Genomic DNA, 17,021 nt, shown 5'->3' on the forward strand with positions numbered 1-17,021 from the left:
TCTTAAGAACTTTGGTAAAACCTAGAGCCTATTTCCCCAAATAGGGAAATGTACCTTTCAGACAAATGTACTTACACATAAAATTTTGAATTCAGTTTAGGAAATTAGGGAGAAAAAAAAAGCACATTTGGGAAACTCAGGAACATAAAAGCCCACCTGTGGCCTCTATGTTCTGTAGGATTCTGAAAGAGTAGGTTGAATAGGTTGAGGTTAATCCCCCAAATGTAAAGAGTAACAACAATAGAAATAAATCTAGAGGTCCTGTTCTGTATCAGAGAGAACACAGTATTTTCTTATTCTCCCCATGACCCTGTGGAATCAGCACTGTTCGTTACTTCATACACAGGACACCTGGTACTTAGTCCATCTAAGAAACTTTCTCAAGGTCACAGCTAAAAAGAGAGTAAGTTCAGAATTCCCAAGGCAGCATTTTTAGCCTGACTAAAGAAGTTTAGAAAGCTCCATAAAGTTAGTTGAAGAAGCTGGTATATTGGCAATGGGGCTTAGGTTAGGAAGTAGGTATACATGTACTAAGGTATCATGTACAAAGGTGTCCCTCTTGAAAAAAAGAAGCCCCATCTCCAGCTTGAACCATACATCCTGCCAGAATGATTCTGGAGATACAGTGGCAGGGTAGATCAGGGGTTGGTAAACTTTATAAAAGGCCAAATTGTGCCTGTTTTTGTCTCTATGGGTCGTATGGTCTTTGTGGCAATTACCCAGTGTTGTCCTTGTAGTGAGAGAGAAGCCAAGTCATAGACCATATGTTAATGGATGAGTGTGGCTGTGTTTCAATAAAACTTTATCTATAAAAACATGGGGTGAACTGGATTTGCCCTGTGGGCTATTGTTTACAACCCTTAGAATAGAACTTAAGTGTGGGAGCTTTTCTGCCCACTCAGTGTTGGCAATTGCTTGTTAAATTGACCAGTTTTATGCTGTGAGGTCTCTGTTTAGAATAAATTATGCTAACTTTGCCAACATAAGCCATGACATAATAAAAGGTATTTGGGCAGCTGAGTATTTGGTATATGGAACATATTTAATTTGTGTTGGTAGTTTTTCTTGCTGTAGCTGTTACTATTTTTACTCTCTTTCTTATAGCAATCATTATTAGGGTACTGTTTATTGAGCCTTACCTCTTTGCCAGGAACTGTACTCAAATTTGTATACACATTATCTCATTTTAATCTTTCCTACAAGATCTATATTAGGAAAACTGCAAAATCCTGATGAAAGAAATAAAAGAAGTTTCAAATAAACAGAGAGATAGTCCATGTTCATGGATAGGAAAACTCAATATTGTCAAGAAGTCAGTCTGTCAGTTCTTTCCAACTTGATCTGTAGATTGAATGCATTCTCAACCACATTCTCAGAAAATTATTTTGTAGATATTGATAAAATTATTCTAATGTTTGTACAGAGAAGAAAAAGACCCTAAATAGCTAACACAATATTGAAGGAGAACAAAGTCATAGGAGTGACCCTACCTGACTTCAAGACTTTGCATATAACCACAGTAATTATTTAATCTTTTAATACTTCTGTTTGCCCCCACTCTACACTTGGGGAAACTGAGACTTAGAGCACACAGCTTATGTCAGATGAGGACCCATGTCTGATTCCACCTAAAGTCCAGGCTCTGAATTAAATGATTCCTGGCACTGGTTGGATCTTGCTATAGGAGTCTGAATTCAAGACCTTTGCCTTCTGAGAAATAGCTAATGCACACCTTTCTCTCAACAGCTGCTGGCTCAAGCATGATAAAGCGTTCATCTGGAGTTTTATGGGACCAGTGGCAGTCATTATCTTGGTGGGTGACTAGTGATAGTTATTGATGTGCCTGCCCTAGGTTTGCCAAGCATAGTGTGTTTCTTTCTGTTAAAGCAGAAGTGAGGTGAAGATAAGGAAAATATAGTCTAATGTGATTTACCCCTCTTCCTGAAAACACAGTCTTTGTATCTCTTTCCCAGGCTCCCTCCTGGTTCACTTGTTACTCTGATGTAATATAACCCTCTGCTGGAGATTCTTCTAAAAATCCCACATTTGTTCATTCAACAACTATTTAGTGGGGCATCTGTGTGGTTCAGTCGGTTAAACATCCAACTTCGCTCAGGTCATGATCTCGTAGTTTGTGAGTTTGAGCCCTGCATCGGGCTCTGTGCTGACAGCTCAGAGCCTGGAACCTGATTCAGATTCTGTTTCTCCCTCTCTCTATGGCCTTCCCCCACTCACACTCTCTTTCCCTCTCTTTAAAAAAATAAGTAAACATTTTTAAAAAAATTTTAACAAATATTCAGCAAGTATCTACTCTTCATAGAGTGATATGTTTTCCTGTTTGTAAGCAGCTTCCTGATCACGTCATTGTCCTGGCATACCTATCAAGAGTACTCTTTCACTTTCTAGGTGTCTTGGTTTGAATGATAAATTATATAGTCACCCTAATCAAGCACCAAGTGCCACAAGCTCATATATACACAATGTGCTGTATAAAAGACCAGACCATAGCATAGCATCCAACGAGGCCTGTATCTTTTGGGGAAAGATTCTTAGGTCCAACTCAAACTAGGTTGCATGACCTGGACTCCAGAGAAAATTCCAAGTCAACTTTTAGTTCTGTGTCCACAGATAAACTTGGTGTTCTACTTTCAAATCCTGTGGATTTTGAGAAGTAAACTTTCCTCCCTCAACAAAGAAGTTTCTACCATTCAGGATACCAGGTAGGAAGGCCCTAGAATCCGTGGTATCCACAGATTTTTTCCTACAGGACTACTTTTCTTTCTGACTGGGAATGAAAAACCCATATAAAAATCTAATATAAAATGTCCTGGTACTTGGTAAAGGGTAAGGGGGGTACAATTTCTAGAAATAAAAACTATAATTTTCAGGTAGCTTAATGTACTCCTTGATCTCTTTCCTCAACAAATATTCATTGGGTGCTCCTTTGTGTAGCATACTGTTAATATGAAATTCATGCCAAGAGTATCAATATTATCATCTCTCCCCAACCTCGTGAGTCCACCCACTTCTGGGGGCTCCATTATCCTTGGGTGTAGACACTCAGTTCTTACTGGCACTGATCTAAATAATTGGAAATAATAAGAAAAACTAATGTTAACTAGGAACTTGATAGATGATGGGAATTTACCAATATTGTTTCACTGAATGCCTATAACTCCAATCTATGAGGTGGGCATGACTACTATCCCCCATTGATATGAGGAGCAGGTACTCATGTTACCCAAAAGTGGGCAAGAGTCAGGTGCATTGGTGAGTCAGATGAACAAAACTTAAGGAGCATCTTTCCAACTTCAGACCCTGGCTTTGATCTCCTCTACTTATCATACAAACCAACATCTCCTAGCCTTGGTGTTTTCTGCCCTAGAGGGTCAGAGTGTCCCCCTTCTTAGTGTTTCCTCATCCTTCTACACATGTGTGGATGAGTGTAGGCTCACACACCATGTGCATGCACACACACACACACACACACACACACACACACACACACACACTCACTCACACACGTCAGCTGTCCCAGACAGTTGCCATCAACAACCCTTCTATTTGACAAAACACAATTTTCTTGAAGAAGCACAACAGCATGCTATGATCTGAAGTCATGATATCATCATCAGTACACATTTTCAGAACAACTTTCTAGAAGGCACTTTCCACACATCTTCCAATAGGTTCAGATAAATCATTTCCAAGAATAGGGGAAAGCATTATTCTCAGAAGCAGTGATTGAAAGCATGGGTTCTGCCTCATCTTCGAGTTGTATGACTTTGCATGAGTCACTTAAGCACATGAGGTGATGCGAAGTTTAAATCAGGTAATGCGTGCAAAGCATTTAGCACAGTGCCCAACATATAATGATCAGTGATAGTTATTATTACTCCTGTTCCTTCCCAGAGTCATGACATTTAAAGCCATTGCTCAGCTATTTATACTGGGCTGTTCTTGGGGCCTTGGCTATTTTATGGTTGAAGAGTTCGGGAAGGTGATCGGATCAGTCATTGCCTACACATTCACCATCATCAATGTCCTGCAGGGGGTTTTGCTCTTTGTGGTACACTGTCTCCTTAATCGCCAGGTAAGGCTAATTGTTTTATTTATCACCAGCTGAGTCCCACCATCTTATTGAATGGCTATTCACATTCTCACCCTTTTCTGATCTTTTATATTTGTATCTTGTGGTTGCCTTGATTCTGGGAAAAAGGTTTAGGTGCTGCTTGCGTATGCTGTGTGTTCTGGGTGCATCTAACTAAATTTCACATTCCAATCTATATCTTAAGAGTGTGCTTTTGTCAGCTGGAGATGACGGAACAAAATATCATAGATCATGTGGCTTGGACAACAGAAATATCTCTTATGATTCTGGAGGCTGGAAATCTGAGGTCAGGGTGACTGTGCAGTTGGGTTCTGGTGAGAATGCTCTTTTTTTTTTTTTTTTTCAGAAGTCCACCTTCTTGCTGTGTCCTTCCATAGGAGAGACAAGGAGAGAGAGCTTTTATGTTTCTTCTTAATGGGACACTAATCCTATTGGATCAGGGCTCTACCATTAGGACTTCATTTATTCTTAGTCACTCCTATAAAGGTCATATCTTCAAATACGATCATCCTGGGAGGTTAAGCCTTTAACATATGAATTTTGAGGAGACACAACTTAGTCCATAGCAGAGAATTTATCAGTCAGGATAAGGGAGATTATGCTGCAGTAACAAATAGCCACCACCCCCTAATTTCAGTGGGTGACAACAATAAAGTTTATTTCTTGCTCATGCTACATAACTGTGTCTTGATCTACATTGTCTTCACTCTGGGATACAGGCTGAAGGGGCAGCCCTTATTTGGAATATTGGTATTCTTGTGGCAAAGGGAAAGGAGATCCTGGCCAACTGTACCTGAATTAGTTCTCTTTCATTGGCTGGAGCTAGTCATGTGGCCATACCTGAGTTCACCAGAAAGAGGACACATAATCCTCTTACAGTGTAGTGCACTTTAGGGAGGGGCACTGGAAAATTTGGCATAATATGCCAAAAACAGAGAGACTTCAGCTCTAGTGTTAGGTTTTACACTGAGTAGGCTGCTGTGTGGGCAGCTTTCTTACCCTCTCTGAGCCTCAACTTCTCATCTGTGTATATGGTAATACGTGCCTCACAGGGTTGAGAATTAAATGAGATAATGCAATATGAGTCTCCTCGCGCAGTTCTTGTGAGGGTCATTATTATAATTTTACTCCTCATAGAATATTGGAAACAATTTTCCTGACTTCCCCACCCTCCCTTTGCTATTGAGTGGAACTACCATCAATTAAGATGCTTGTGGCAAAAAGACCATCGTAACACTTTATTAATTTCTCTGTCGTCTTCTAGTGCCTTCTCAATGCTTGGTACTCCTCACACCCAAAAATGAAGTACACCTTAAGTGTCTTGGTAAAATAATGTTGAGTATTAAGTATTTAAATATCTTTTTCAGACATGTTAAGCAGGTTACATGAAGGGAATCCATGTAATCACAGGGGGTGTTTGTACGTAGTGGTTAGTTTGGGGCCCTGAGTAAGAATCATGAGGTGTTGAATTCTGTCTGTATGACCTTGGGCAAGTCCATGTACTTCCACAAGCTTCAGATTCTTTACCTTCAATTGCTGATAAGGGAAGAGCCTTTCTCCTTTGGTTTATGGAAGATGACATTGCATATGGTGCAAAGTGTATTGAACATAGCTTCATCCTTATAATCACCACCAGCAGCATCACCATAATCACCTTCACCATCCTCCTCCTCCTTGTTCTCAGCATCATCATCACCACCACTTTGATGAACCACTGGGTTCAAAGTCTCTCTGTAGAGACTTTGTAGTGCCCAACATCTAGTAAATGCCTTTTCCACAATGAGAAAGTTGAATTTCAGAATGAATTAACAAGAGGACTATACAGAAAAGTAATGAAAAGGCAGTCATAGGGCTTGGCATCTATATCTTTGGCCTCCTATTTGGGGTCCTTTCTCTCTAACCAAGCTCTGGACATGACACAAACCCCTATATTCCTCAGGTGCGAATGGAATACAAGAAGTGGTTTAGTGGGATCTGGAAAGCGATTGAGACTGAAAGCTTTGACGTATCTCGCTCTACGATCCAAACCAAAATGGTAAGTGAGACCAGCTTCTCTGCAGTGATGTGTACTTGCTAAACCCAACGTCTCCTACAACCAAGAGCTTCCTGGTCCTTGATCTAAAAGAAAAGAGAAATTTCATTAGCTTCCTGCATTATGCTGCTGGTTTCTGGTTTTTGAGACCAAAACCAGTGGAGTTCTGCTTGCTTGCTTGCTTTCTCTCTCTCTTTCCCTTTCTCCCTCCTTCCCTCCCTCCCTTCCTTCTCCCCTCCCTCCCTTTCTTCCTTCATCCCTCCTTCCCTCCTTCCTCCTTCCTTCCCTATCCTCTATCCCTCCTTTATCATCCCTCCTTCCCTCCTTCTTCCCTCCTTCATTCATTCCTTTATTCCTTCCTTCCATCCCTGTCTTTCTCTCTCTCTCTTTCTTTCATCCTCTCTCTCTCTTTCTCTCCCTCTCCCAAGTCTTTCCACAAATTTGGATATTCCACAAATAATCCAAATGATAATTTAACAACATTCATTTAACAAATATTTATTGATTATCCAGTACATGCTAGATACTGTATTAGGTGTTGGGGAAACAGCAGTGGACACATTGACAAAAATCCTTGCCCTCACAGGACTGATGTTGGAGTGGGGTGGGGGGGGCTGACAATAAACCCCCAAGTGTAGATTATACAGTACATCACAGAGTGATGTGTGCTATAGAAAAATACAGAGCAGTGAAATCAGGACGCATGGGGTGAGGGGAGTTTGGTTTTCAGTAAGGTGGTCACAGTGACAGCCCTTCACAGTCTCTGTCACTACATTCTATTTTAATTATCTGTGTGATGTGCCTCTCTGTATGATATTTGTCTTAGTCTTAAAAACATTGAAGTATTTGCTTTTGGTCAGCCTCTGCTCCCCTGTAAGTTTCACTGTTGTGGTCACTATTGTTTTCCTTCTACCTAGAGCAATGCCTGGCCCACAAAAGATGTTGAGTGTCTAAATTCCTTGCTTACAGATGAGCAAACAGACTGGGAGAGTCCACATGATTTGCTCAAAGCTACTCAGCTGGGTAGAGGGTTCCAACTTGGGTCTGTTTTTCTCTGAAAGTTGACAGCTTTCCTTAGTTGTCACCACAGTTGTCACCCCAGATTGTCAACAATATTGGGACCAGCTTGATAGGACATGCACTCTCATATTAAGGACAATTCTGCTTAGTGGCTGCTGACTATGTCCTATCAGTGTATGCCACAGGTTCACCTCTTGGCTAGAATCAGCAGCGGCCAAAGGATATGTCAACCTGAACTGTGTAAAAGAACTTTCCCAATGCTTGTAGTCCCCCAAAACATGTCACATAGTAGAATCCATAGTGTGGATTCTGGGGTTCGCCAGATTTGAGTTCGTATTTTGACTCTTTCAGATTTTGGGCAAATAATTTAACTTCTCTGAGCCTCAATTCATTCATCGTTGAAATGCCCAATTGATTGAGGAACGAAACAATGTACATGAAAGCACTTTGCTCTACTCTGAACCATGTCAACGCTGCTTTTTATTAATACCAAATTATCAAAAGTCAGCTACATAGAAGGCCCCAAACAGTAATCTTGTCCCCTTATCTTTGGACAACACTTTTCTCTGTAAAAAGCGCATATCCATCCTTACAGTCATTACTGATCCTCTGTAGCATTTAAGTGATTCGTCACTGTTTGAATGGAGCCAACATGCCTGGGTTCAAGTGACAACTCCACCAGTTCCAGGCTGCATCAGCTTACGCTAGCAACTTAATGTCTCTGTGCCTCAGTTTCTTCATCTGTAAATGAGGATGATAATAGTATCTATCTCATCATGAGAAGTAAGTGATGTCATATGTGCTAAGAGCTCAGGACGCTGCCTGGTCCACAGTAAACACCCTGTAAATGTTTGTGAAAAAATCAAACAAATAAAAAGACCATTGCAGATGGTGTTTGGGGACAGGAGAGGCTGTAAGCCATATATTAGGACCTCTTTACTGAGCTTTGGACCTTAAAGAAATTCTTGATTGTTCTATCTAGGCACTGCTGGAAGTCCTAGGTAATTTCTGAGGTGTTAATTTCTCTTCAGTTTTTTCTACACATTATTTCCCCCCAAATAGGAGGAACCAACAACATCATCAGAATTCTATCGCAGAAGAGACGCTGCGTCTGTTCAACCACAGCCTCAGACTCTGATCTCTGCTCTTTGGCTAAAACCAGCAAACTGAGCTGCTGTGGACAGCGCCCTCTGTGGTGACACATGGATGGGACAAATGCCACCATCTGTCTTTCTCCTGAAAGCAGTCGTGACTCTTTTCCCTATTTTGGCTTCTGTCTCCGTAGAAAGAAAGGGGTGTCGAGAGACTACTGAGACCCCCAAACCCAGAATTGCATATCGTGTGCCATTAAATGCTCAGAGAATTCTTTAACAACGAGGGAAATAAGGGGATTTTCATCTTCCAGCTAATACTACCTTGCCCAGGATTTATTGGCCAACATCTGGATTCAGCTTGCAGATTTCTCTCTCTGAATTTTTGGCTCCACTTTATACTCCTGAAGATCTTGCATCACTCAACATTTTCATAGTTCAATAACTCCCATATGAATAAATATTAAAAACAGGGTTGTATTCTTGCGTTGTAAAAATACACCTCCATCCCACTCAGGAGGGCGTCCTAAGGAAATGTCTAGTGGTCAGGAGACCAGCACTGTCTTCTTTGCTTGATGACTTTCAAACCTACTCATATACTCAGGTTAATTTTAGTGTGATCTCAAGCACTCGTTTTAGTAGCACATATACTTAATGTCACATCATGTCCTCATGGAAATGCTCCCAAACCAATAGCGGCGGGGGGGGGGGGGGTGTCACAGCAGTCCTTTGGCCTTATGTATTTAGTTTTAACATTTCTAATTTTGTTTTCAAAGTCATTGGATTTAGTGTGCTTTTCAGCACCAAAATAAATAAATGTATGGCTAACTTTGTTACCAGCCAGTATTTTAAAAGCAACTTTAAATAATAACAGCAGGAAATGTAAAAATAGCAGCTGAGACTCACCGTGATTCATTTGAAGAGATTTCTTGTGCAGTTTTTAAGGCATGAACCAAAGACTGTCCCTTTTTCTGCTTAATCAGCTTAAGTGTCTCTTCCACGTTGTGGTGGTGCAAACAGAACGCATGATTCACTCCACTTGCCGGCTTTAAAATTACGTGATTCGTCTCAGGGAGACAAATTGGGGAGATTCACGTGGTTTCAAAATGCATGCCTGCGGTGTGACTTTTTATATCCTGCAATTTCAAATATACACGAATAGAACTCGCATGAAATGCAACCTTCCTGGGCAGTTGACAAATCCTTGTGCTTAAGCCCCACTAATGTCGCTGCTGTTTTTGCATCCAAAACAGTTGCAAAAAGTGAATAAACAAGCCAAATGTTCTAGGCGCTTCGGGTTTGGACCTCTCTATTCAATATTTTCACTTCCTCCCAACATCAGGTCGGCTTTCTTTCTCTTATCTGCCTTGCTCACCCCCTTCGCTTTAAGAACTACTGTCTTCATCCTTTGAGAGCCCTTTATTCTTCTAGACCTCAGTGAAATTCCTTACTCTGTTACTGTCAGTATGACGTGACTTACCCTATATTTTGTGTGCTATTGCACACATGATACGTGTGTGCTTGTAAATCATTCCTGCCTGGACTATAAACTTCTGGAAGGCAAGAATGATAGATGTTTTAATGATCAATTGCAAGGTGGTAAGTGATAGTTTCCCTGCCTCCACCTAGAACATTAATTCTCAAGCTCTGCACTGTTAACATTTTGGCCTGGATAATTCTTTTTGCGGGCAGGAGCTACTGTGCATTGCAGGATTTGCAGCAGCATCCCTGGCCTCTACCCGCTAGATGCCTGTAACCTCCCCCATCCCACACACATCCACTGTGACCATCAGAAATGTCTCCAGACATTGCCACCTGGGAACAGAAGTGATCTTATTGAGAATTACTGGCTTAGGCATTAGTTCATAGTGAAAAAGTCCTTTGTGGTCACCCAGCTGTTCCAGGAAATGAATACTCAATCAGAATGTGGTGATTACGCACATGCTCTGCACTCCAAGGGGGTGGTACGTCTGGGGAACACCTCTTGTCTGGCCAGCTTTCTTTTCTGGGAACTGCCCACCTCACTGTGGCAGAGACTATTCATCAAAACCCACATCTGCTTCTTTGCAACATGTACTTTTGCTTAGAAGGGTCCCCTGCTTGGGTTTGTGCTGCAGAGGAGAGGAAATAAAATTAAGAGATTCCAAGCCGGGGGCTCTTAAGATTTTCTTTTATTGCATCACAGAATACTTTGAGAGTCAGATTTTTAAAAAGTGAGTCTTTTCCCTGCAAAAATACATATAGGCAGTGCATGAATCATGGATGTTCTCAGTTGCAACTGATAGAAATCTAGCTGCTCTGGGGGCGCCTGGGTGGCGCAGTCGGTTAAGCGTCCGACTTCAGCCAGGTCACGATCTCGCGGTCCACGAGTTCGAGCCCCGCGTCGGGCTCTGGGCTGATGGCTCAGAGCCTGGAGCCTGTTTCCGATTCTGTGTCTCCCTCTCTCTCTGCCCCTCCCCCGTTCATGCTCTGTCTCTCTCTGTCCCAAAAATAAATAAACGTTGAGAAATCTAGCTGCTCTGTTTTGCTGCCCAAATGTGGCCTGAAAATCAGCAGCATAGTGACATGCAAATCACTTGGAAATTTGGTACAAATGCAGAATCTTAGGCTCCATCCCAGATCCAGTGAATAGGACCCTTCTTTTTAACATGATCTCCAGGAGATTCTATGCAAGTCAAAGTTTGAGAAACTTGTGGTCTACGGATCTGCATCATCAGCATGGCCTGGGATATTGTTAAAAATGCAAATCTCAGATGTCACCTGAAAATCACCACCAGACACAGAATCCCTACAGTTGGGGGCCCAGGAATCCATGGCTTAACAAACTCTACAGGGGATTCTTTTTTTATGTTTTGAGTTTTTATTTAAATTCTCGTTAGTTAACATGTGGTATAATATTGGGTTCAAGAGTACAACTGAGTGATTCATCACTTACATACTACACCCAGTGCTCATTACAAGTGCCCTCCTTAACACCCACCACTCATTTAGCCCATCTTCTGACCTTCCCTCCAGCAACCCCCAGTTTGTTCTCTCAGGGGTTGTCTCCCTTTTTTTCCCCTTCCCCTATGTTCATCTGTTTTGTATCTTAAATTCCACATATGAGTGAGATCTTCTGGTATTTGTCTTCCTCGGACTGACTTATGTCACTAAGCATAATACACTCTAGCTCCATCCATGCTGTTGCAAATGGCAATATTCCATTCTTTTTACGGCTGAGTAATATTCCAGTGTGTGTGTGTGTGCGCGTGCATGTCTTTTTTATCCATTCATCAGTCGATAGACATTTGGGCTCTTTCCATAATTTGACTATGCTTTTTTTTTTAATTTATTTAAATCCAAGTTAGTCAACATCTAGTGTAGCAATGATTTCAGCAATGGAATTGAGTGACTCTTCACTTACGTGTAACACCCAGTGCTCATCCCAACAAGTGTCCTCCTTAATGCCCCTTGCCCATTTAGCCCATCCCCTCACCCAACACCCCTGCAGCAACCCTCCATTCTCTGTATTTAAGAGTCTTTTACAGTTTGTCTCCCTCCCTGTTTTGATATTACTTTTGCTTCCCTTCCCTTATGTTCATCTGTTTTGTATTTTAACTTCCACATTTGTGATATTTGTCTTTCTCTAATTTCACTTAGCATAATACCCTCTAGTTCCATCCATGTTTTTGCAATTGGCAAAATTTCACTCTTTTCGATTACCAACTAGTACTCCGTGTGTACCCACACACACACACACCACCGCCACTGCCACATCTTCTTTATCGATTCATCACTCAATGGATTTGGGCTCTTTCCATACTTTGGCTATCTATTGTTGATAATGCTGCTATAAACACTGGGGTGCATGTGCCCCTTTGAAACAGCATACCTATGTTCTATGAATAAATACTTAGTAGTACAATTGCTGGGTCATAGGGTAATTCTATTTTTAACTTTTTGAGGAACCTCGACACTGTTTCCCAGAGTGGCTGCACCAGTTTGCATTCCCACCAACAATACAAAAGTGTTCCTCTTTCTCCGCATTCTCACCAACATCTGTTGTTGCCTGAGTTGTTCACATTAGCCATTCTGACAGGTGTGAGGTGGTGTCTCATTGTGGTTTTGATTTGTATTTCCCTGATGATGAGTGATGTTGAGCATTTTTTCATGTGTCTGTTAGCCATCTGGATGTCTTCTTTGGAAAAGTGTCTGTGTCTTTTTCCCATTATATCCTGGATTATTTGTTTTTTGAGTGTTGAGTTTGATAAGTTGTTTATAAATTTTGGATACTAACCCTTCGTCAGATATGTCATTTGTGAATATCTTCTCCCATTCTATCGGTTGTCTTTTAGTTTTGCTGATTGTTTCCTTCACTGTGCAGAACTTTTTATCTTGATGAAATCCCAATAGTTCATTTTTACTTTTGTTTCCCTTGCCTCTGGAGACATGTCAAGTAAGAAGTTGCTGCAACTGAGGTCATAAAAGGTTGCTGCCTGTTTTCCCCTCTAGGATTTTGATGGCTTCCTGTCTTATGTTTAGGTCTTTCATCCATTTCATTTTTGTGGTATAAGAAAGTGGTCTAGTTTCATTCTTCTGCATGTTGCTGTCCAATTTTCCCAACACCATTCGCTGAAGAGACTGTCTTTTTTTCCACTGGATATTCTTTTCTGCTTTGTCACGGATTAGTTGGCCATATGTTTGTGGGTCCATTTCTGGACTCTTTATTCTGTTCCATTGATCTGAGTGTCTGCTTTTGTGCCAGTACCATACTGTCTTCATGATTACAGCTTTGTAATACAGCTTTAAATCCAGGATTGTGAGGCCTCCAGCTTTGGTTTGCTTTTTCAGGATTGCTTTGGCTATCCAGTGTCTTTTCTGGTTCCATACAGATTTTAGGATTGTTTGTTCTAGCTCTGTGAAAAATGCTGGTGTTATTTTGATAAGGATTGCATTGAATATGTAGATTGCTTTGGGTAGTATCGACATTTTAACAATATTTGTTCTTCCAACCCAGGAGCATGGAATATTTTTTCAATTTTTTTGTATCTTCTTCAATTTCTTTCATAAGCTTTCTATAGTTTTCAGCATATAGGTTTTTCACCTCTTTGGTTAGATTTATTCCTAGGTATTTTATGGTTCTTGGTGCAATGGTAAATGGGATTGATTCCTTGATTTCTCTTTCTGTTCCTTCATTATTAGTGTATAGAAATCCAACCAGTTTTTATACATTGATTTTATATCCTGTAACTTTGCTGAATTCATGGATCAGTTCTAGCAGTTTCCTGATGGAGTCCTCGGGTTTTCCAAACAGTGTATCATGTCGTCTGTGAACAATGAAAGTTTGACTTCCTCCTTGCTGATTTGTATGCTTTCATTTTCTTGTGTTGTCTGATTGCTGAAGCTAGGACTTTCAACACTATGTTGAATAACCAGTGATGAGAATGGACATCCTTGTTGTGTTCCTGACCTTAGGGGGAAAACAGATGATATTAGCAAATATTATTCCTGTATCTCAGGCATAAATCCCACTTGATCATGGTGAATAATTCTTTCAATGTATTGTTGGATATGGTTGCTAGTATCTTGTTGAGGATTTTTGCTTCCATTTTCATCATGGAAATTGGTCTGTAGTTCTCTTTTTTAGTGGGGTCTTTGTCTGGTTTTAGAATCAAGGTAATGCTGGCCTCATGGAATGAGTTTGGAAGTTTTCCTTCTATTTCTATTTTTTGGAACAGCCTCAAAAGAATAGGAGTTAACTCTTCTTTAAATGTTTGATAGAATTCCCCTGGAAAGCTATCCAGCCCTAGACTCTTGTTTGTTGGGAGATTTTTTTATTACTGATTCCATTTCTTTGCTGGTTATGGGTCTGTTCAAAAATTTTTAATGTTTTTTTTTAATGTTTATTTATTCTTGAGAGAGACAGACAGACAGAGGGTGAGCAGGGGAGGAGCAGAGACACACACACACACACACACACACACACACACACACACACACACAGAATCCAAAGCAGGCTCCAGACTCTGAGCTGTCAGCACAGAACCCAATGCAGGGCTTGAACTCATGAACTGCAAGATCATGACCTGAGCCGAAGTCAGAAGCCCAACTGACTGAGCCACCCAGGCGCCCCTCTGTTCAAATTTTTTATTTCTTCCTGTTTCAGTTTTGGTAGTTTATATGTTTCTAGGAATTTGTCCATTTCTTCCAGATTGCCTAATTTGTTGGCATATAATTGCTCATAACATTCTCTTATTGTTCGTATTTCTGCGGTGTTGGTTGTGATCTCTCCTCTTTCATTTGTGATTTATTTATTTGGGTCTTTTCCTTTTTCTTTTTGATCAATCTGGCTAGGGGTTTATTAATTTTGTTAATTCCTTCAAGGAACCAGGTCCTGTTCATTTATTTGTTCTGTTTTGGGTTTTTTTTTTTTAATTTCGATAGCATTGATTTCTGCTCTAATCTTTATTATTTCCCGTCTTCTGCTGGTTTTGGGTTTTATTTGCTGTTCTTTTTCCAGCTCCTTAAGGTGTAAGGTTAGGTTGTGTATCTGAGATCTTTCTTCCTTCTTTAGGAAGACCTGGATTGCTGTATACTTTCCGCTTATGACCGCCTTTGCTGCATCCCAGAGGTTTTGGGCTGTCGTGTTTTCATTTTCATTGGCTTCCATGTACTTTTAAATTTCCTCTTTAGTTTCTTGGTTAACCCATTCATTCTTTAGTAGGATGCTCTTTAATCTCCATTTGTTCATGGTCTTCCCAAATTTTTTCCTTTTTTAAATATGAAATTTATTGTCAAATTGGTTTTCATACAACACCCAGTGCTCATCTCTTATGGTTTGGCTTCTTCCCTCTCTAACCTTTTTTTTCCTTCCCCTCCCCCATGGTCTTCTGTTAAGTTTCTCAGGAAACACATAAGAGTGAAAACATATGGTACCTGTCTTTCTCTGTATGATTTACTTCACTTAGCATAACACTCTCCAGTTCCATCCACATTGCTACAAAAGCCTTTCATTCTTTCTCATTGCCATGTAGTATTCCATTGTGAATATAAACTACAATTTCTTTATCCATTCATCAGTTAATGGACATTTAGGCTCTTTCCATCATTTGGCTATTGTTGAAAGTGCTGCTATAAATGTTGGGGTACAAGTGCCCCTATGTATCAGCACTCCTGTGTCCCTTGGGTCAGTTCCTAGCAGTGCAATTGCTGGGTCATAGGGTAGATCTAGTTTTACTTTTTTGAGGAACCTCCACACTGTTTTCCCAAGTGGCTGCACCAGTTTGCATTCCCACCAACAGTGCAAGAGAGTTCCCATTTCTCCACATCCTCGCCAGCCTCTATAGTCTCCTGATTTGTTCATTTTAGCCACTCTGACTGGTGTGAGTTGGTATTTCAGTGTGGTTTTGATTTGTATTTCCCTGATGAGGAGTGACGTTGAGCATCTTTTCATGTGCCTGTTGGCCATCTGGATGTCTTCTTTAGAGAAGTGTCTATTCATGTTTTCTGCCCATTTCTTCACTGGATTATTTGTTTTTTGGGTGTAGAGTTTGGTGAGTTCTTTACAGATTTTGGATACTAGCCCTTCATCTGATATGTCATGTGCAAATATCTTTTCCCATTCCATTCGTTGCCTTTTAGTTTTGTTGATTGTTTCCTTTGCAGTACAGAAGCTTTTTATCTTCATGAGGTCCCAATAGTTCATTTTTGCTTTTAATTCCCTTGCCTTTGGAGATGTGTCAAGTAAGAAATTGCTGAGGCTGAGGTCAAAGAGGTTTCTTCCTGCTTTCTCCTCTAGGGTTTTGATGGTTTCCTGTCTCACATTCAGGTCCTTCATCCATTTTGAGTTTATTTTTGTGAATGGTGTGAGAAAGTGGTCTAGTTTCAACCTTCTGCATGTTGCTGTCCAGTTCTCCCAGCACCATTTGTTCAAGAGACTGTCTTTTTTCCATTGGATATTCTTTCCTGCTTTGTCAAAGATTAGTTGGTCATACTTTTGTGGGTTCAATTCTGGAGTCTCTATTCCATTGGTCTATGTGTCTGTTTCTGTGCCAATACCATGCTGTCTTGATGATTACAGCTTTGTAGTAGAGGCTAAAGTCTGGGATTGTGATGCCTCCCGCTTTGGTCTTCTTCTTCAACATTACTTTGGCTATTTGGGGCCTTTTGTGGTTCCATATGAATTTTAGGATTGCTTGTTCTAGCTTCGAGAAGAATGCTGGTGCAATTTTGATTGGGATTGCATTGACTGTGTAGATAGCTTTGGGTAGTTGTGACATTTTAGCAATATTTATTCTCTGAATCCATGAGCATGGAACGTTTTTCCATTTCTTTGTAACTTCTTCAATTTCCTTCATAAGCTTTCTATAGTTTTCAGCATACAGATCTTTTACATCTCTGATTAGGTTTATTCCTAGGTATTTTATGATTCTTGGTGGAATTGCGAATGGGATAAGTTTCTTTATTTGTCTTTCTGTTGCTTCATTGTTAGTGTATAAGAATGCAACTGATTTCTGTACATTGATTTTATATCCTGCTACTTTGCTGAATTCATATATCAGTTCCAGCAGACTTTTGGTGGAGTCTCTCGTATTTTCCATGTATAATATCATGTCATCTGCAAAAAGCGAAAGCTTGACTTCATCTTTGCCAATTTTGATGCCTTTGATTTCCTTTTGTTGTCTGATTGCTGATGCTAGAACTTCCAACACTATGTTAAACAACAGTGGTGAGAGTGGACATCCCTGTCGTGTTCCTGATCTCGGGGAAATCTCTCAGTTTTTCCCCA

The 17,021-nt window shown here is 40.5% G+C and overlaps 1 protein-coding gene across 1 annotated transcript in view; it reads left to right on the top strand.

Annotated features, from left to right (window-relative positions):
- Positions 1 to 17,021, top strand: part of LOC115499444 (putative adhesion G protein-coupled receptor E4P) — a 78,354-nt gene that overhangs the window by 36,142 nt on the left and 25,191 nt on the right. The window contains exons 13-16 of the mRNA XM_032595722.1: positions 1,747 to 1,813; positions 2,629 to 2,720; positions 3,913 to 4,093; positions 6,051 to 6,146. Coding sequence (XP_032451613.1) covers positions 1,747 to 1,813; positions 2,629 to 2,720; positions 3,913 to 4,093; positions 6,051 to 6,146 — 436 coding nt within the window. The remainder of the gene's footprint in view (positions 1 to 1,746; positions 1,814 to 2,628; positions 2,721 to 3,912; positions 4,094 to 6,050; positions 6,147 to 17,021) is intronic.

The sequence above is a fragment of the Lynx canadensis genome, chromosome A2, assembly GCF_007474595.2.
Source record: "Lynx canadensis isolate LIC74 chromosome A2, mLynCan4.pri.v2, whole genome shotgun sequence".
In the NCBI taxonomy this organism is placed as follows: Eukaryota; Metazoa; Chordata; class Mammalia; order Carnivora; family Felidae; genus Lynx; species Lynx canadensis.